The sequence below is a fragment of the Rhinopithecus roxellana genome, chromosome 12 (assembly GCF_007565055.1).
Source record: "Rhinopithecus roxellana isolate Shanxi Qingling chromosome 12, ASM756505v1, whole genome shotgun sequence".
Lineage (NCBI taxonomy): Eukaryota > Metazoa > Chordata > Mammalia > Primates > Cercopithecidae > Rhinopithecus > Rhinopithecus roxellana.
In genome coordinates this window covers 116741324-116762915 of record NC_044560.1, presented here as the reverse complement: position 1 = coordinate 116762915, position 21592 = coordinate 116741324, and the positions used below count along the sequence as shown (strand labels likewise).

The following is a 21592-nucleotide window of genomic DNA, read 5'->3' as shown; positions in this document are numbered from 1 at the left end:
GAAGATGCAGTATCTGGGATAGATTTTGGGATCTGTACAAGATAGATATCTATATTATGCAATATTGCTAAATAGCTATGTTGCCACAAAACGACTGTTAGCATTGACTTCTATGATCTGAAGCAAAGAATTTCACTGTTGTCACCCAGGCTGGAGTGCAGTGGCACAATCTTGGCTCACTGCAACCTCCGCCTTCCCCAGGTTCAAGCAATTCTCCTGCCTCAGCCTACTGAGTAGCTGGGATTATGGACGCCCACCACCACGCCCAGCTAAATTTGTGTGTGTGTGTGTGTGTGTGTGTGTGTGTGTGTGTGTGTGTGTGTGTGTGTGTGTTTAGTAGAGAGAGGGTTTCATCCATGTTGGCCAGGCTGGTCTTGAACTCCTGACCTCAGGTGATCCACCCACTTCGGCCTCCCAAAATGCTGGGATTACAGGCATGAGCCACCACGCCCAGCCTGAGGGCTTTTCTTTTTTTTTTGAGACGGAGTCTTGCTCTGTTACCCGGGCTGGAGTGCAGTGGCCGGATCTCAGCTCACTGCAAGCTCCACCTCCCGGGTTTACGCCATTCTCCTGCCTCAGCCTCCGGGTAGCTGGGACTACAGGTGCCCACCACCTCGCCTGGCTAGTTTTTGTATTTTTTAGTAGAGACGGGGTTTCACCGTGTTAGCCAGGATGGTCTCGATCCCTGACCTTGTGATCCGCCCGCCTCGGCCTCCCAAAGTGCTGGGATTACAGGCTTGAGCCACCGCGCCCGGGCTCTGAGGGCTTTTCTTGATATGGGTTGAGGATCAGGAGACTTCTCAGGCTTAATTTTTTCCCTGGAGCTCCAAAATTCTTGACTCCTGGGGATATTGCTGTTTCTTGGCTGGAGTCTCTTATTCCTCTGTATAGCAAACACATCTGTCCTGTACCCCAAAAAGGTAACACTATCTCTATCATTCAAGGCTCCTTAATAGTGTAAACGTTCATGAAAAGAAAGTCCAGAGCAAATTGCACCTGTTATCCCAGCTACTTGGGAGGCTGAGGCAGGAGAATTGCTTGAATCTGGGAGGTGGAGGTTGGAGTGAGCCAAGATCGCACCTTTGCACTCCAGCCTGGGCAACAGAGCGAGACTCTGTCTCAAAAAAAAAAAAAAAAAAAAGTGAAACTCCAAGACACATTATGCATCCGTTTCTTCAACCCAGGAACAAAAGAATAACTGAAAATTGCCCTGCGAAAAAGGCAAATCAGTGTCATCCTCAGACAATATTTAAATCCATGTAATATTAGAGCTTTCTAGATGAACTCTAGAGTCACTGTAACTCAAGATAATAAGACATTCATTGGCTGAATACCAAAGAAGAGACTAGGGTTTCCACAAGCACTGTTAAGATAGAGGAGAGTCAATAGAGGAAGAAACCCACGCCCAGGCAGAGCCATGGACAGACATTCCTGTGACTAGAGCATTTTCTCCTACCTTGAACAGAGGCAGTTATGAGTCCTGCATCTAAATAGCCACCTCTGAAATCCTTCTCTTCCCTATAGGTTCTCCCCCTCTTCCTGTAATGTCAACCCAAGGCTTCACTGGAGACTGAAATTACAAAGACTGGTTTAGAAATAGAAATTTAAAAAAGAGAAGTGGGCTGAGTGTGGTGGCTCACGCCTGTAATCCCAGCACTTTGGGAGGCCAAGGCAGACAGATCATCTGAAGTCAGGAATTCAAGACCAGCCTGGTCAACATGGTGAAATCCTGTCTCTCCTAAAAATACAAAAATTAGCGGGGGGTGGTGGCAGGTTCCTGTAATCCCAGCTACTTGGGAGGCTGAGGCAGGAGAATAGCTTGAATCCGGGAGGTGGAGGTTGCAGTGAGCCAAGGTCACACCATTGCACTCCAGCCTGGGGGACAAGAATGAGACTTCGTCTCAAAAAAAAAAAAAAAAAAAAAAAAAGACTAGAAGTGAAGTTTTTTGGGGGGGAAAAAAAAAAACCAGGATTTCTCTTTCTTTTTGTGACAAACTCTGTTTTAAATCCGTTTCAGCCGGGCGCGGTGGCTCAAGCCTATAATCCCAGCACTTTGGGAGGCCGAGACCGGCGGATCACGAGGTCAGGAGATCGAGACCCTCCTGGCTAACCCGGTGAAACCCCGTCTCTACTAAAAAATACAAAAAACTAGCCGGGCGAGGTGGCAGGTGCCTGTAGTCCCAGCTACTCGGGAGGCTGAGGCAGGAGAATAGCGTAAACCCGGGAGGCGGAGCTTGCAGTGAGCTGAGATCTGGCCACTGCACTCCAGCCTGGGCGACAGAGCGAGACTCCCTCTCAAAATATAAAAATAAAAAAATAATAATAAATCCGTTTCTTTAGATTTTGTATTTGTCTGTTTGGCACCTGTCCATCACAGGACTAATTATATTTGTTATATTTTCTTATTTTCTGTCTTCTTGGTGCTGTGACTGTGTCATCCCTGACCGGGCAGAGACTGCCCATCTTGGGGCTAGCAAATTGTTAGAGGTAGAAGTGGGTTTCCTGAAGCCAGCCTTTCCTGTGAAAATTTACCCACCCAGAGCCCATGCCCCAACCCTCTCCTTGTCAAACTCTCAGACACCAAGCCAATATTCTCCTGTCCTAAGTCAACACAAAGCCAGGTACTAGAGAACTAGGAACAGCCCCTTTCCCCAAGGCCCTCAGAAATGCTGCAATCTGGCCAGTCCTAAACCGTGTACCCTGCTCTGCCCTGCCTTTCCTTTAAAAATCCCATTGGCCTCTCTGTGTCATCACTTGGTCACTTTTCTAAATTAAGACCCATACACTGAATAATGTCAGAGCTAGAAGATAGAAGGCTGCTTCTGATGTGGTGAAAATTAAGAACAAAGGGATTTTACAGAAGGTTGAGAAAAATGCCCGTTTTGGTTAAATCCTGTAATTTTAGATCCTGTGAGCATCAGAAATCAGGAAGCAAGATGAAAATATCTATGACTATAATATGAAGCCTCCTCACACATGTGCCGTGATTTATATTTACCACCTCCTTTCATGTGCAGAATGCCCTGGGAGACTCACAACATCCCTGCGAGGAATGCCAACAACGTGCTATATCACTGGAAGATTCAGACTTAGAAAAGTTACCATTTGGCCGGGCGCAGTGGCTCAAGCCTGTAATCCCAGCACTTTGGGAGGCCGAGACGGGCGGATCACGAGGTCAGGAGATCGAGACCATCCTGGCTAACACGGTGAAACCCCGTCTCTACTAAAAAATACAAAAAACTAGCCGGGCGAGGTGGCGGGCGCCTGTAGTCCCAGCTACTCGGTAGGCTGAGGCAGGAGAATGGCGTGAACCCGGGAGGCGGAGCTTGCAGTGAGCTGAGATCCGGCCACTGCACTCCAGCCTGGGCGACACAGCGAGACTCCGTCTCAAAAAAAAAAAAAAAAGTTACCATTTGTCCAAAGTCAGTAACAGGAAGTTCTGCCTCTAAAACCAATCAATACTCTTCACACTGCATCTCAATAGTTTCCCTCTAATGGAGAAGACCCCTTGCTGACTTTGTCATCCTTTAATTCCTGAAAATGGGCAAACAATATAATGGGAGATGTATCCCCAGGTTCTGTTTTCTTTATGCCTCCCTGTGAAGCCTCTCCTGAGAGGGTCAAGCTGTAAGAACCGACATCCTCAGAGACTGGGAACCTGGAACTCATGAGGAGATACTATGAGAAACTCATAGAGGTATCAGCATTGAAAAGGGAGGTTCTGCTGGGTGCAGTGGCTCACACCTGTAATCCCAGGACTTTGTGAGGCTGGGGCGTGTGGATCACTTGAGGTCAGGGGTTTGAGACCACCCTGGGCAACATGGCAAAACTCCGTCTCTATTAAAAATACAAATAGCCAGGCGTGCTGGCGGGTACCTGTAATCCCAGCTACCGGGGAGTCTGAGGCAGGACAATCACTAGAACCCAGGAGGCAGAGGTTGTAGTGAGCCGAGATGGTGCCACTGCACTCTAGCCTGGGCGATAGAGCGAGAGCCTGTCTCAAAAAAATAAATAAAATAAAATAAAATAAAATAAAATAAAATAAAATAAAAAAGAAAAGGCAGATTCTGACCTTGTGTATTAATCCACTCAGGCTGCCATAACAAAATGCCATTGACCGGGTAGTGTAAACAACAGAAATTAATTTTCTTAATGTGGAGACTGGAAGTTGACGATTGAGGTGAAGGCAGGCTTGTTGTTTTCTCCTTGGCGTGCAGATGGTCACTATTATGAAGTGTCCTCAAAGTCTTTATGTGCACGACACTCTGGTGTCTCTCTGTGTGTCCATACTTTCCCTTTCTATAGGAGCATCAGTCAGATTGATTGGATCCCACTCTAACACCCTCATTTTAATGTAATCGCCCTTCAAATGTTCTATTTCAAAATACAGTCACATTCTAAGGTACTGGACATTTGGGGCACTTCAATATTTGGATTTCAGTAGCAGCACAAAATTTCTCACATAATACCTTTCAGTGATCCACCCTTTGGCCCCTTTTGGCTGAGCAAGGTGGCTTACGCCGGTAATCTGAGCACTTCTGGAGGCTGAGGTGGAAAAATCCCTTGAGCCGAGTTCAAGGCTGCAGTGAGCCATGATCGCCACTGGGTGGCAGAGCAAGATCCCATTTATTGAAGCAAAAAATGAACTAATCAAGGAATTTAGGATACCCATCATATTAAATGCTTATCATTTATTTGCGTTGAGAACATTTTAGATCGTCTTTTAGCTGTTTTGAAATGTACAATAAATTATTGTTAACAATAATCTCTACTGTGCTAACAGAACTTATTCATTCTAACCATATCTTTGTACTAATCAAAATTTCTTCACGACCGCCACCCCAACTTTTTGCTGCACAGTTTTTTACATAATCCATAATCCTAATTGTCTATTTTTGCTTTCATTGACTGTACTTTTGGGGTCATATCCAAAAATCATTGCTTGGACAAATATGATGTAGCTCTTCTCCTATGAATTATTCTAGTAGTTTTATAGTTTCAGACTTTATGTTTAAGTTGTTAATGCATTTTGAGTCAATATTTGAATAAAATTCGGATAAAAAAAGTTATTGTTTTTCTATGTAGCTATCCAAATGCATCCTTCCACATCATGTGTTCTTGGCACTGTTGTTGAAGTCAATTGACCATGAACGCAAGGGCTGATTGCTGAGCTCTCTATTCCATCCCATTGGTCCGTGTGTCTGTTTTTATGCCCGTATCATGTGTTTTGATTAGTATAGCTTCAGATTAGATGTTGAAATCACATAGTGTTACAACTCCAGCTTTGTTTGCTTTACTCAAGATTACTTTGGAAAAATTGGGAGGTTTGGGGTTTCATATGAATTTCAAGATTGTTTTTTCTATTACTGTGAATAATGTCATTAGAATTTTGATAGGGATTGCACTGAATCTGCAGATTGATTAGTATGCTTTGGTTAGTATGAACATTTTAACACTATTAATTCTTCCAAATCCCAACCACGACATATCTTTTCATTTTTTTGTATATTCTTCATTGTTTTATCAACATTTCATAATTTTCTGTTTACAGATTATTCACCTCTTTAGATAAAATCACTTCCATGTATTTTATTGTTTTGCTGGTTATTGGAAATAAGATTGTTTTGATTTCTTTTACAGAGAGTTCACTGTTAGTATATAAAAATGCAACTAATTTTGCTCACCAATTTCATATCTTCAAACTTAAAGTTCATTTATTATCACTTATTATTTCTAACTATTTTTGTTTAGTCTTGAGTTTTCTGTGTATAAGGTCATTACCAAACAAGAATAATTTCACTTCTTTCTTTTTTATTTGAATGCTTTACATTACTTTTTCTTGCCTAATTGCTCTGGCAAGAACATTCACCACTATGTTAAATAAAAGTGGTGAGAGTGTGCATCCTTGTCTTGTTCCTGATCATAGAGGCAAGGCTTTCAACTGTTCATCTTTGGGCATAGTATTAGCTGTGGGTTGATCATATGCGGCCTCTGTTGTGCTGAGGTACATTCCTTCTATACCTAATTTGATGAGAGTTTTCATCATGGAAGAATATTGAATTTTGTCCAAAGCATTCAGTGAATCTGTTGAGATGCTCTTATGGATTATGTCTTTATTCTTTGTATGTGGTGCATCACATTCACAGATTTGCATAGGTTGACCCATCCTTCTTCCAGGGATAACCTACCATTATGGTAAATAATCCTTTAATGTGTTGCTTTTATTTATTTATTTATTTTTTAAGATGGAGTCTCATTCTGCCACCCAGGCTGGAGTGCAAAGGCGCTATCTGGGCTCACTGCCTCAGCCTCCTGAGTAGCTGGGATTACAGGCACCTGCCACCATGCCCAGCTAATTTTTGTATTTTTAGTAGAGACAGGGTTTCACCATGTTGGCCAGGCTGGTCTCGAACACCTGACCTCAGGTGAGCCACCTGCTTCAGTCTCCCAAAATGCTGGGATTACAGGCATGAAGCCACCGCACAGGCCAGTTTTTCTTTTTTCTTTGCTAGTATTCTGTTGAGGATTTTTTAATCTAAGTTCATAGGGAATGTTGACCTGTAGCTTTTTCTTGTAGTAGTCTTGTGTGTCGCTTTGGCATCAGGGTACTGCTGGCCTCAAAAAAGAGAATGGAAATGTTTTCTACTCTTAAATATTTTGAAGGAATTTGAGAATGATTGGCATTACTCTTTTCTTAATGTTTGGTAGAATGCTTCAAAGAACACATCACGTCCTGGGCTTTACTTTGATGTGAGTGTTTTATTACTGATTGAATCTCATTTCTCGTTCGTGGTCAGTTCAGATTTTTAATTTGTTTTTGTTTTTTTTTTTAAATTTTATTTATTTATTTTGAGAGAAGAGTCTCCCTCTGTTGCCCAGGCTGAAGTGCAGTGGTGCAATCTAGGCTTCTTGCAACTTCCACCTCCCGGGTTAAAGTGATTCTTGTGCCTCAGCCTCCCAAGTAGCTGGGATTACAAGCATGCACCACCACCCAGCTAATTTTTGTATTTTTAGTAAAGACACGGTTTCACCATGTTGGCCAGGTTGGTCTCAAACTCCTCACCTCAAGTGATCTGCCTGCTTCAGCTTCCCAAAGTGGTGGGATTACAGGGGTGAGCCACTGTACCTGGCCTAATTTGTTTTCCTTGATCCTGCATTAATAAAAGATATTTTCTATTTCCTCATAATTCAGTCTTAGCAGGTTTTATCTTTCTAGGAATTTCTCCACTTCTTTTAGACTGTCTAACTTGTTGGCATATAATTGTGGATAATGTTGTCTTATGACCTTTTGCATTTCTGCAGTATTAAGTGTAATGTCTCATCTGCCATGTCTGATATTATTTGAATCTTCTTTTTTCTTGGTTTGTTTGGCTAAAGGTTTGTGATTTATCTTCTCAGAAAAGCAATCTGAGTTTCAAGGATCTTCTCAATTGTGTTTTTCTGCTCTCTCATTTTTTTCTGATTACATTGGATCTTTATTACTTCCTTCTTCTTACTGACTTCGAGTTTAGTTTGTCTTTTTCTAGTTCCTTAGGGTGTAATGTTAGGTTGTTTACTTGAGAGACCTTTTTTGTTATTGTTGTAGGCATTTATTGCTCTAATCTTCCCCCTTAGAACTGCTCTTGCTGCATTCCATAAGATTTTGTATGTTGTGTTTCTATTGGTTTGTCTCAAGATACTTTAAAATCTCTCTTGTGGCCGGGCGCGGTGGCTCAAGCCTGTAATCCCAGCACTTTGGGAGGCCGAGGCGGGTGGATCACGAGGTCAGGAGATCAAGACCATCCTGGCTAACATGGTGAAACCCCGTCTCTACTAAAAATACAAAAAACTAGCCTGGCGTGGTGGCGGGCGCCTGTAATCCCACCTACTCCAAGGCTGAGGTGGGAGAATGGTGTGAACCCGGGAGGCGGAGCTTGCAGTGAGCTGAGATCGCACCACTGCACTCCAGCCTGGGCAACACAGTGAGACTCCCTCTCAAAAAAAAAAAAATCTCTCTTGTGATTTCTTTTTGGACCCATTGTTGTTCAGGAGCATGTGGTTTAATTTTCCCATATCCCTCCTGTTTGGAGGAACCGAGGCAAGATGGCACAGTTCCGGGTTCTTCATGGTCAACTTTCCCACGCCAGGGAAAGACACAGGTTGACTGCACTGGTGCAACCCGACTTCCCACGGAGAAAAACCGGAACCCGCCTAGCCACGCCTACCGCCCGCCCCCGACCCGCCTATGTCCCGCCCACTGCCCGCCCACTCCCAGGCCCAGGACATAAAAGCCGCTCCCGGTGGGCGCCGGGCGCAAACTTCCTCAGCCCCCACTCCTGTCGGGACTGCATTAGGAACCTCGCCCGAGAGCTCCACCAGGCGACTCCCTCGGCCTCCCCTGCCGGAGAGCGAGGGACCTCACCCCTCCCCCACTTGCTCCTAGCCTTGCCTACTCGCTGGTCCTTTAATACTCACCCTGGTGAGCCTAGAAAGCAAATCAGTTTCCTAGAAAGCAAATCAGTTTCCTGGAAAGCAAATCAGTTTCCTGGAAAGCAAATCAGTTTCCTGGAAAGCAAATCAGTTTCCTAGAAAGCAAATCACATCCATCTTGAAATTCCTCATTATTGATTTCCAATTTTGTCCCATTGTAGTAGGAACAAATACTTGATATAATTTCAATTAAATTTGATAAGATTTGCTTTGTCTTATCTATACGAACTGTACTGGAGAATATCCCATATGCACTTGAGAAGAATGATACTCTGGTACTGTTTCATGGAATGTTCTGTGTATGTCTATTAGGGTACATTTGGTCTAAAGCACAGCTTGCATCCAACAATTCCTTATTAATTTTCTGTCTGTCCACTGTGAAAAGTGAGATATTTAAGTTCCCCACTAGTATTGCGTTGCAGTCTGTCTCTCCCTTCAGATTTATTAATATTTGCTTTATCTATTAAGGTTCTCTGATGGTGGGCATATCTACATTTACAATTCTTATATCCTCTTGATGAATTCACCTCTTTATCATTGTATAATGACAATTTTTGTACTGTTACAGTTATTCCTTAATGTTTATTCAACCTCTATTCTGTTTTGGTTTCTATTTGCATAGAATATCTTTTTCTAGTTCTTAACTTTGTGTTCTTAACGGTGAAGATAGTCTCTTCTCACAGCATATACTTGGGTCTTTTAAAAAGTTATTATGACATTCTGTGTCTTTAGATAAAATAACTTAATCCATTTACATTCAAGGCAATTATTTAGTTATTTTTAAATTTTTTTTTTGATGGAGTATTGCTCTTGTTACCCAGGCTGGAGTGCAATGGTGCAATCTTGGCTCACGGCAACCTCCGCCTTCTGGGTTCAAGTGATTCTTCTGCCTCAGCATCCCAAGTATCTGGGATTACAAGTGCCCGCCCCACACCCGGCTAATTTTTTGTATTTTAGTAGAGACAGGGTTTCACCATGTTGGCCAGGCTCGTCTTGAACTCCTGACCTCAGGTGATCTGCCCGCCTCGGCGTCCAAAAGTGCTGGAACTACAGGCTTGGGCCACCGTGCCTGGCCTCATTCAAGGTGATTATTGATAGTTAAGAACCTACTCTTTTCATGTTATTATTTCCTCATTGTTTTGTAGATTTTGTTTCTTCCTACTCACTTGCTATCTTTGTTATTAGATGCATTTCTGAACTGGTATGTTTAGATTTCTTGCTTTTTATCTTTTGAATACTTACTATAGGTTTTTTTTTGCTTCATGATTAGCATAAGTCTTACATATAACATATTTTACTTATAAAAGGCTATTTTGGGCCAGGCGCAGTGGCTCAAGCCTGTGATCCCAGCACTTTGGGAGGCCGAGACAGGTGGATCACGAGGTCAGGAGATCGAGACCATCCTGGCTAACATGGTGAAACCCCGTCTCTACTAAAAATACAAAAAACTAGCCGGGCGAGGTGGCGGGCGCCTGTAGTCCCAGCTACTCGGGAGGCTGAGGCAGGAGAATGGTGTGAACCCGGGAGGCGGAGCTTGCAGTGAGCTAAGATCCGGCCACTGCAGTCCAGCCTGGGCGACAGAGCGAGACTCCGTCTCAAAAAAAAAAAAGGCTATTTTAACCTGATAAAAAGTTAACTTCTATCACATAGGAAACACTACACTTTTATTCTTCCACTCACGTTTTATATTTTTGATATTAGATTTATATCCCTTTTATATTGTATATCCCTAAACAAGATAATATACCTATTATAACAGTTTTGCCTTTCAGACTTTATACTGAATATGTGATTATCATAATTCCATTAGTGTTAGAGTATCCTGAAATTTGATTCTGCATTTACTTTTATCAGAGTTCTATCCTTTTACATGTTTCCATGTTACTACTTAATGTTCTTTTTTTATATTTAAAAAACTCCCTTTATCATTTTCATAAGACAGGCCTAGAAGTGATAAACTCACTTACATTTTGTTTGTATGGGAAAGTCCTTATACTGCCCTTCATTTTTTTTTTTTTTTTTTGAGATGGAGTCTCGCTTTGTCGCCCAGGCTGGAGAGCAGTGGCGTGATCTTGGCTCACTGCAAGCTCCACCTCCCGGGTTCACGCCATTCTCCTGCCTCAGCCTCCCCAGTAGCTGGGGATACAGGCGCCCGCCACCACGCCCGGCTAATTTTTTTGTGTTTTTAGTAGAGACGGGGTTTCACCATGTTCGCCAGGATGGTCTCGATCTCCTGACCTCGTGATCTGCCCGCCTTGGCCTCCCAAAGTGCTGGGATTACAGGCGTGAGCCACCACGCCCGGCCTGCCCTTCATTTCTAAAGGACAGCTTGCTAGGTAAATTATTCCTAGCTGCCAGGTTTTTTTTTTTTCTGTGATTTAATAATATCATCCTACTGTCCTTCTGGCCTATAGAGTTTTTACTGAGAAGACTGCTGATAGCTTTATAGAGTTCCATTGCAAATGATGAGTCTTCTTTTGTGCTTTTAAAACTCTGTCTTTGGGCCGGGAGCGGTGGCGCATGCCTGTAATCCCAGCACTTTGCGAGGCCAAGGCAGTAGATCATTTGAGGCCAGGAGTTTGAGACCAGCCTGGCCAACATGGTGAAACCCTGTCTCTACTAAAAAATACAAAAATTAGCCGGGTGCAGTGGAGAACACCTGTAGTCCCAGCTACTTGGGAGGCTCAGACATGAAAATCGCTTGAACCTGGGAGGCGAAGGTCGCAATGAGCCAAGATGGCACCACTACACTCCAGTCTGGGTAAGAGAGCAAGATTCTGGCTCAAAACAATGAAAACCAAAAACCCTTCTTCTTTTGTCTTTGACTTTTGACAGTTTATTATAACATGTCTTGCTGAAGTTTTATGTGAATTAAAACTAACTGGAGACCTTTAAGCTTCCTACACCTAGACATTTATATCTTTTCCCAGATAGAGACATTTTTGGCTACTATCTTTAAATAAGCTTTCTATAGCCTTCTTTCTCCTTTCCTTCTTGAAATCCTGTAATGTGAACTTGGCTCTTTTGATGCTGTCCCATACATCCTGATGACTTTATTTTTTTATATATATTGTTTTTTCTTTCTTCTCCTCTGAGCATGCATTTTCAAACAACCTATTGTTCGGAAAAGGCTTGTGGGAAAAGAGCTTGTGGGGGGCCTGCATAAACTGGCCATAAAAATATGGGACAATAAGTTGTGGAAAGCCACAAGAGGCCTCTGAGGAGGAAAGCCTCATTGTCATCATGTTCCCATGCTCAGAGCGAGACCAGCTCTCTTATATGTAAACACTGTGTTCAAGGCGAAAGTCACTCCTTTGAAACACTGGAAAGTGAACAGATGTGCAGGCTCCCGGTTAAGCCCACTCCCACTAGCTACTCTCCAATAAGTTAAAGATACACTGTTTGAGCACAAAGGAGATTCATTTAAACTGCTATTGCTACAGATTACGCCTAGGACGTACTGCCACCCTTTCACGCTTTCTCCCTGAACATCTGCTTCTTAGATCTAAGTGATTGTACTCAATAAATAGTGTGGAGACCATAGCTCGGGGCCTTTTGCAACCTCCAATTTGTCACTGGACCCCTGGCTCCCACCTTTAACCTGTCTCTTCTCAATCCTTTGTCGCCACTGGCCTTCAGATACCCTACAGGTAGTGTTAAGAATGTGGGCGGCAAGCCACCCAGGTGCCGAGGCAAGAGACCAAGGGCACGAGCTGTTCCAGTATAATAAAACATAAAATAAGAATAGTTACACTAGATATAGATCATAGATATTATATATGAATATCATTAATCATTAGTTTGTAGCAATTACTCTTTATTTCAATATTATAACAATCCTTGCTCTACAATTATAACCTAGGAACAACCAGGCCATACAGAGATAGGAGCTGAGGGGACATAGTGAGAAATGACCAGAAGACAAGAGTGTGAGCCTTCTGTTATGCCCGGGCAGGGCCACCAGAGGGCTCCTTGGTCTAGCGGTAATGCCAGCGCCTGGGAAGATGCCCGTTGCCAAGCGGACTGCATTCTAGCGGTAGCGTCAGTGTCAAGGAAAAACACCCGCTACTTAGCAGATAGGGAAAGGGAGTCTCCCTTTCCACAGAGGAGTTCAGAGAAGACTCTACTCCTCCACCTCTTATGGAGGGCCTGCCAGGCCCGCCCGCAGTTATCCGGAGGCCTAAACGTCTCCCTGTGATGCTGTGCTTCAGTGGTCACGCTCCTAGTCCGCCTTCATGTTCCATCCTGTGCACCTGGCTCTGCCTTTTAGATAATAGTAGCAAATTAGTGAAAGTACGAAAAGTCTCTGTTATGCAGAAACAATGTCATAAGCTGTCTCTCTCTCTCTCCTCTCTCTGCCTCAGCTGCCAGGCAGGGAAGGGCCCCCTGTCCAGTGGACATGTGACCCACATGACCTTACCTATCACTGAAGATGGCTGACACTCCTTACCCTGCCCCTTTGTCTTGTATCCAATAAATAACAGCGCAGCCTGGCATTCGGGGCCACTACCAGTCTCCGCGTCTTGGTGGTAGTTGTCCCCCGGGCCCAGCTGTCTTGTCTTTTATCTCTGTCTTGTGTCTCTATTCCCACAATCTCTCGTCTCCACACACAGGGAGAAAAACCCACCAACCCTGTGGGACTGGACCCTACAGAGACTGGTCCCCAACACCTATCTTCAAGTTCACAAATTCTTTCTTCCGCTTGTTCAATACTGTTGTTACCCCTCTCAATTGCTTTTCTCATTTCACACACTGGCTTTTTCAGCTCCACAATTTCTGGTTTTGATTAGGTCAGAGTATACATAGATATCTAAGAGATGAGGCAGTGCAGCTGATATTTGGGTTACATACAGAATAGCAGGGGAGTTATTAGTGTACATAAAGTATGATGAGAGAATGAAGGTAGAAAGTAAGGAGGCCCAGGAAACATCAAGTGGGGTTAGGACAGGTGGTAGTGAACCCATGCCCAAGGAGTTAAATAAACCAGTAACTAACAAAAATTATTTACAGAACAGCAGGTAAGAAATAACTTCCTGAAATGCTCAAATGCCCTCTACACAACTGGTCAAAATTGGTTGAAACCAATATGGCCAAATGGAGTTCGCACAGACCAAGCGTGCCAGTGTCACAGCCTGAATTTCCACACCATGTTTCAAACTACCTCCCCCTAAATTTGCACGATGCATGAGGAGACATGAAGAGCATTGTGAATGCCAGACTTTCCAGACCTTTCCTTTCCTTCTGCCTATCATCTGAGAACCCTAGAATCCACCTCCTAAACGTTTTATAATTAAATTACTGCCTTAAAGCCAGCACAGGGAGACAGATTTGAGTTTGACTCATCTTGTGAGTCAACTTACAATAAAAAGCTTTTCTTTCTCAAAAACCTGGTGTCAACATATTGGCTTCCAGTGCCTCAGTGAGACAGCTCCTTTTGCTTGGTAACAGTAGTATCAATCAGACCAGATGGTATAACAGGGGCTACAGGTTCATCTTCTCTTAGTGCCTTTCCCCACCCTTAAGAATCCTTTGATGGGCTGGGCGCGGTGGCTCACGCCTGTAATCCCAGCACTTTGGGAGGCCGAGGCGGGCGGATCACGAGGTCAGGAGATCGAGACCATTCTGGCTAACACGGTGAAACCCCGTCTCTACTAAAAATACAAAAAATTAGCCGGGTGTGATGGCGGGCACCTGTAGTCCCAGCTGTACGGGAGGCTGAGGCAGGAGAATGGCGTGAACCCGGGAGGCGGAGCTTGCAGTGAGCCGACATCGCGCCACCGCACTCCAGCCTGGGTGACAAAGCGAGACTCCGTCTCAAAAAAAAAAAAAAAAAAAAAAGAATCCTTTGAGACTGTTCCATTGCTGTGTGATGCAGGCACAGAACTCAAGAGTGAACATGCGGAGAATTCTCAATGCCAGGCTTCCCAAGGCCACAGTGAGCTTCAGATAAGGGAGAACTATTCCTTTGTTCTGAAAAGACTTCGTGACTCAGGGCTGAACTCTATCTAAATTACATGCAGCATTTATTTCATTTTCTACTTACTATGTAGTCTGGGGTTCCTCCTGTTTTCCACCTAGAGATCAATTCATTTTTATCAATATTTGGGAAAATCAGCAACATAAATCAGGTAAGGGGACCCTATACCCAGCTTCCAGTATCCTGCCCTTTGCCTGTTGCTCTTCCCACTTTACTCAATCAATTACATTAGCACAGAGACATACTGATACGCAGACTCTCAGGAGGTAACAAGAGCCCTTGAGAGCAGTTTGGGCATGACAGGTATCAGAATGAGGGCTAGGGCTGGGGCTTTTGTCCAAAGTTCATAATCTGTGTGTGGTGGCTAGCTCCTGGGAAAACCCCAAGGTTATTTCTGTGGCCATGGAGATTATTAAGAGGGCAGGATCCCTGCAGAATGGTGTCTCCCGGACACTTATCATTTCCCTTTCCATGTGAAGGTCTCTGGACCAGGCCTCCGTGATAGGGCTGATCTGGAGACCAATGTGGATGCTGTGAAAGCCTCTGATCACATAGGAGAGTAAGCTCCAGCCTCAGGAAGCAGGATCCTATCTAAAGCTCCACACTCCTGGAGGTAAGATTCTGTACCCTTCCTCAGTACACGACCAAAGGGTGAATAATCAATTGAGAATTGCAAATCTTTTAGTTTCCCAAAGAAGAAAAGAAAAAAAGTATTTTTACCCATGTTAAGAGTAACAGTAGCTACTCAGGAGGCCGAGACAGGAGAATCACTTCAACCCAGGAGGCAGAGGTTGCAGTGAGCTGAGATGGCACCACTGCACTCCAGCCTAGGCAATACAGTGAGACTCCATCTCAAAAAATGAACAAAAAATAAAAAAGCTTGGTATCTGTAATAAAATACATGAAAAAAGAGGAGTAACAGCAAAGAATACAGCCCTGAATTAACTCAACATAGAAAGCCAGAGTATTCATGAATAATCATCATCTGCCATTTGCCTAGAGAAAGAGTGAGATTGGAGTTCCAGCCCTTTGTTCTTATTTTCAGCATCAGGGAAGGTCCATTCTCTCTACTGCTCTAGAGTATGCACAGGGTAGAGGAACAGCAGAGCAGCAGCTAAGGCTAAGCCCAAGCTAAGGGGTGGGTGGGGAGCAGATTCCTGCTCCTCAGCTTTTTTTCAGGAAAGGCATATGCTTGGGGACAGAGCGCAGTGATTCCCCAGGAAGACTTAGGGTCTCAGGTTTCCCTTCACTCCTCCAGTCTGGGAAGAACCCAATTAGCCAACCCAAACTTCCAGTTTTGTTTTGTGACATGTGAAGCTACCAGTCTCTTACCCTTCCTGGAGGCTGACTGGGAAAAATCCAGCCCTATGAAGCCTGTAACCTCACATCACCTTGCAGCTCTGTATGGTAAGGCCTGCTGGAGTCAGGACCTGGCACCGAATCTTTATTGGATTTTCTCTTTTTTACAAGTTCCTGATATTTTTTTTTTTTCCAGATGGAGTCTCGTTCTGTTGCCCAGGCTCGAGTACAGTGGCGTGATCTTGGCTCACTGCAACCTCTGTTTCCCAGATTCAAGCAATCTTCCTGCCTTAGCCTCCTGAGTAGCTGGGATTACAGGCACTCTCCAGCATGCCCAGTTAATTTTTTCATATTTTTAGTAGAGACAAGGTTTCACCACATTGGTCAGGCTGGTCTCAAACTCCTGACCTCGGGTGATCCACCCACCTCGGCTTCCCAAAGTGCTGGGATTACAGGCACGAGCCACCGCTTCCGCCCTGTTTTTTTTTTTTATTTATGCCTGATGCCACCAGCTTGGGTAGATGAACCTGGTGTCCTCCTTCCCTCCAGTCCTGACGGCCATATGCAGGATCTTGTTCATTCCCTGCAGTTCGCTTCTAGGGTCTGAGGCACCGCCTCGTGATCCTCATCTGCCCAGGGTAGCCATGGTTAATTTTCCTCCAGCGACAACCACAGCTCAAGCACCACAGGCAGATTCTGCACCTTGAGTTAATGGCACAGTGATTCTAGAGCTCTACTCGTGCCCCTATGTGTTAGCCAAAGAAACCAAATGACTCAGCAACCTCATCCGCATCCAGATGTCTGGGTCAAAGCAGTGCAAGGAAGGGGTCAGTGAAGAGACTGTTGGCGAAAACAGCCAAAGAAGTGCAGTCATCACAAAAGGAGACAAAATTTGTGTGGGCTCTGGAGAACAGTGCTGTGGAAGGAACCATGAGAGACAGCCAACGTACTGCTGGGATTTAGGCCTAGAGAGGGGGAGAAACAGGCCAGTGCTGTGCATCCTGGCTCCAGGCAGTCTCTCCACCCTGACCCAGCTCTAGCATCAAAGGCTTCGAGGGGCCAACTTCAGCTGCTAGAGAGGGCCAGGTGTATGGAGCAAACAAAGCCTGCAGCCTGGGAGATGAGGAACTGCTCCTAACACCACCACATTCATCACCTGATTGGATTCTCCCAACTCAAAGTTCATAGAAGTTGAGTTAACCTCAGTCTCCTTTGCCTGAGAGCACTCTCTAAGTAAGACACTTGAACGAGTCTCCACTTGTGCTCTGCTTCTAGAGCACGTGACCCAAGACACCAGGCAACTCCTGGTTAACTCAGGACTCTCTGCCGGGGTTCAATAACTCAGGCTGTCCTTCACTCTTGTCTCTCATACTCACTCCTGTGGTCACTGAATATCACCTCATTACCCAGCCCATCCAGGGTATCCGTTGCACCTCCACCTCCTGTAACGATCCCATTCCATCAGTCGCCCAATCTTGTAGTCTCAACACATCCCTGAGCTTTGTCTACATATGCATGCCCAATTCTAGACCCCACCTCTGAGCCACAGCGCATCCTCAGCGCTAGACCCAGGCAGCATTAACCTCACTCTCAAGAGAGAAAAACTGGGTTAAAGTGTTTAAGGCCGGACTTCTCAAACTTCAGTGTGCAGATGAACCTGGACATCTTGTTAAAATGAAGGCTCTGAATGAGCAGGTCTGTGCAAGGGACGAGAGGTTCGGCATTTCTTTTTTTTTTTTTTTTTTGAGGCGGAGTCTCGCTCTGTCGCCCAGACTGGAGTGCAGTGGCACAATCTCGGCTCACTGCAAGCTCCGCCTGCCGGGTTCACGCCATTCTCCTGCCTCAGCCTCCCGAGTAGCTGGGACTACAGGCGCCCGCCACCTCGCCCGGCTAGTTTTTTGTATTTTTTTAGTAGAGACGGGGTTTCACCATGTGAGCCAGGATGGAGGTTCGGCATTTCTAACAAGCTCCTGAGAATGCGTAGGCTGCTGGTCCACTGCACTCTTGTTGCAGGAAGTGCAGGAAGGAGGAAAGGTCCCCACCTTTCATGCCTTCACCCTTAAGAACACTTCCTAGAAGCTGCACATATCACTTTTGTTCAACATCTTTTTGACTAGAATTTGGTCACAGTACCACACCTAATTTCAAGAGACACTAGGAAAATACCTGGAATCCATATAGTCATGTGCCCAGCTAAAAATCAGAGCTTCTATATTAGGAAGGGGCGAATAGATACTGAGAGACAACTGGTCTATCTTGCCATAGTTCTCTCTCTAGTACAATCCTGATTACTCTGAGACCTCCTGGGGACAGGGTCAGAGCCCAAGTCTTCTTCAAGAACACAGGAAATGGCCCACAGGGGGTTCTCTGGCAATGTACAGCTAACTCTGCTTCTCATGTTGTGTACTTCCCATGGTGAAACTGTTACACTCTTACCAGGTACTAATTCACTTGGTCCTCGCCACCCACCCTGCAATCTAGGTACTACTGTCACTCTCATTTTACACAATACAAAACTGAGCTCATAAAGACTTAACAAGCTACTCCTAGTCACACGTCTATTAACTGAAGGAGCCACAATTTGGAGCCAGGCAGTCTGGTTCCAAGGCACCTGCTCTTAACCCCCAAAATACTCGGCCAACATCTATGAAACTGAACTGTACTACAGGACACCAACCAGAGCACCCCGTGGACCCTCTGCTCCACAGGCCAGCAGCACTCCTGGGGGGATCCCCAGAGAATTCTCTCGGGACATGGGGGTATAATGGGTCCTGTAACAAGATCTTCTCCAGAGAAAAGGGCAGATGTTATGACTCTGGGGTGGTGTCCCCTCCTCCATGCTGATGACTAAGGCCAGAGGACCGACTACTTCTAGACCTTTATTTCTCTGTGAAAAGGGGGAAAATAAAAGGAATAAAATAAAAATGGCACAGTTGACACACAAAAAAACCAATGAGGGGGAGGACGGGAGGTGGAGAAGTAAATGGGGGAGGGGTTCCCATTACAGCAGCAGGATCCAGTGACCCGGGATGCTCACATCTCTCCCCGACGTGGGCGGAGTAGCCCCTTCCTCCCAGGGTCACTGTCCTGTCCAACCCCGTGCTTCCCCAGCCCGTTGGGAGGTGGACAGTAGACATCTTCCCAGGCTGGGGAGAGGAGGAACCGTGCTGGGGGAAGGGGCCTGGGGTCAGACCATGCACAGGGAGTGACAGCCAAAGGCCCCCCAGTGTCTCTCCAAAGAGGAACGTGTGGGGGTTGGAAGGTGGACACTAGAGGCCAGTGTTTGCTCCTCTTCCAGCATCAGGCGAGAGACAGAACTAGGAAAACAGGAATAGGCAAGAATCAGAACCACAGCCCTCTCTCTGCCCACAATGCCATGGTACCTCCCCCTCCCAGAAGCTGCTACCTTGTTCTCAAAGGACAGCCTAGCGCCTGTCCTCAAAAGTCCACCCTCCTGCTAGGGCTCCCTGCTTTCTAGGTCTTACCAGTCAGAGCCTCCTGGGCAAAGTATTTGACGTCCACATCCTGGTCCTGGGTCAGCTTCTCTAGGATGGGCTTGACTTCACTCTGCAGGGTGCTGGAAAGCGAAAGGAGACAGGGAAAGAGAGGGTGAGCCAGGCTGGACTGGGGCAACAGGTGGGCACAGGGCTCTTGAGCAAGAGGGTGTACACAGACATGGACACACCAAACCCAAGGTGGGAGGAGTCTCAAGAATCCAGGACACACACAGGAATTAGAAATCTCTGCTCACTGCACAGGAGGGTGACCATAGTAAACAATAATATTTTGCATATTTCAAAACAGCTATAAGATTTTGAATGTTCTCATCACAAAGAAACGGTAAACATTTAAGGTGACAGATATGCTAATTATCCTAATTTGATCATTACACATTTGCACACATTATCGAAACACTACTATACCCCCATAAATATGTATAATTATGTGTCTATTAAAAGTAAAATCAGGCTGGGCATGGTGGCTCACATCTGTAATCCCAGCACTTTGGGAGCCCAAGGTGGGTGGATCGTCTGAGCTCGGGAGTTTGAGGCCAGCCTGGCCAACATGGAAAAACCCTGTCTCTACTAAAAATACAAAATCAGTAGGGCGTGGTGGTGCATGCCTGTGATCCTAGCTACTTGGGAGACTGAGGCAGGAGAATCGCTGGAACCTGGGAGACGAAGGTTGTGGTGAGACAAGATTGTGTCATTGCACTTCAGCCTGGGCAACAAGAGCGAAACTCCGTCTCAAAAAAAAAAAGTAAAATCAAGGCCAGGCGCAGTGGCTCATGCCTGTAATCCTAGCACTTTGGGAAGCCAAGGTGGGCAGACCACTGGAGGCCAGGAGTTCAAGACCAGCCTGGACAACATGGCAAAATCCCCGTCTCTACTGAAAGTACAAAAATTAGCCAAGCATGGTGGTGCACACCTGTAATCCCAGCAACTTAAGAGGCTGAGGCACAAAAACTGCCTGAACCCAGGAGGCAGACGTTGCGGTGAGCCGAGATTGCACCACACTGCACTCCAGCCTGGGCAACAGAGCAAGATTCTGTCTCAAAGGAAAACCAAACAAACTGCAAAAAAACCAACCAACCAACCAATTACTTTAAAGGTCAGAAGTATGACAAACGACGACAGACTTCTCTTGGGCCCCAAACAGGGAGATCAGAGCAGGCTGGGAAAGTGGAAGAGAATCACAGAACCCCCAAGTCTCTGAGGCCCAGCAAATGGGTATCTTTCATTGATTTCACACGTATTCACTGAGGCCTACAATGTATATGGAATGAACACGGAGCTAAATCACTCTTGTTTCTTGCCATGAGGCATCTGGGCCAGGAGGAAGACAGAGACCAAACTGATATGTAAGAGGGGAGTGGTAAGAGACCCCAAGAGGAAGTTCCTGGTCCTCCAGGAGCCCAGAGGAGGCATCCACTCTCATCTATGGGGCCCAGGGAACTCCGCCTGCACTGAGTCTATTGTTTTGGGAAATGGAGGAGGACTTCAGAGAGAAACCAAAGCTGAGGTTGTGTCCTGGAACAGATACAGACAGAAATCAAAAGTGCAGGCTTTGTGGGTTCCCGACTTTCACTTGACAGCTCCCTGTTCTCCCCAAATAACCACTATTTTTACTTCCATCATCTCAATTCTTTCATTCCGCCTGTTTCTGAACTTGACATAAATGGTGTGTTTTCTGGGGTTTGGCTCCTCACTCAACATGGTTATCTGTGAGAGTCACCTGTGTTGCCGCCTATAGCAGGCATTTGATTTTTCACTGCTGAATAGTTTTCCACTGTATGAATGAACTAAAGTTTATCTGATCTACTGTGGGCAGACATGGAGGTTGTTTCCGTTTTTATGGCTACTATGAATAAAGCTACCATGAGCATTCTTCTGACACAAACAGCACTCATTTCTCCTGGATAGAGACCCAGGAGTGGAAGGGCTATTTCACAGGGTGTTTGTGTAACAAGCTTCACCAAATTCCACTCCAGTTCCACTCCTGTTTTCAGAGTGATCAAACCCTAAATATACAGCCTCACGTGCAATGGATGAGAGTTCCAGCTCTATGTCTTCAACATTTGCACCATTGAGTCTTTTTTAATATTGGTTGTTCTGGGAGGTGTGTAGTGATATGTCACTGAGCTTTAATTTGCATTTTCCTGAAGGCTGATGATGCTGAACACCTTGTCATATGCTTACAAGCTATTTGGAGATCCTTTTTCAAGTGCCGATTCAATTCTTTGTTCCCATCTCTTTCTTGCCCTGCCTGATTTGTAGACAGGTATTGTAGATGAGTCCTTTCTCAGAAACATATATTGCAGACATCTTCCTCCAGTCAGGGGCTTGC

At 45.3% G+C, this 21592-nt stretch overlaps 1 protein-coding gene across 1 annotated transcript in view; it reads right to left on the bottom strand.

Annotated features, from left to right (window-relative positions):
• Positions 1–18611: 18611 nt before the first annotated feature.
• PPP2R1A (protein phosphatase 2 scaffold subunit Aalpha) overlaps positions 18612–21592 on the bottom strand; it is a 39148-nt gene continuing 36167 nt past the window's right edge. The window contains exons 14-15 of the mRNA XM_010376528.2: positions 19231–19322; positions 18612–19062 (exon numbers count right to left, since the gene is read on the bottom strand). Coding sequence (XP_010374830.1) covers positions 19046–19062; positions 19231–19322 — 109 coding nt within the window. The 3' untranslated portion in view covers positions 18612–19045. The remainder of the gene's footprint in view (positions 19063–19230; positions 19323–21592) is intronic.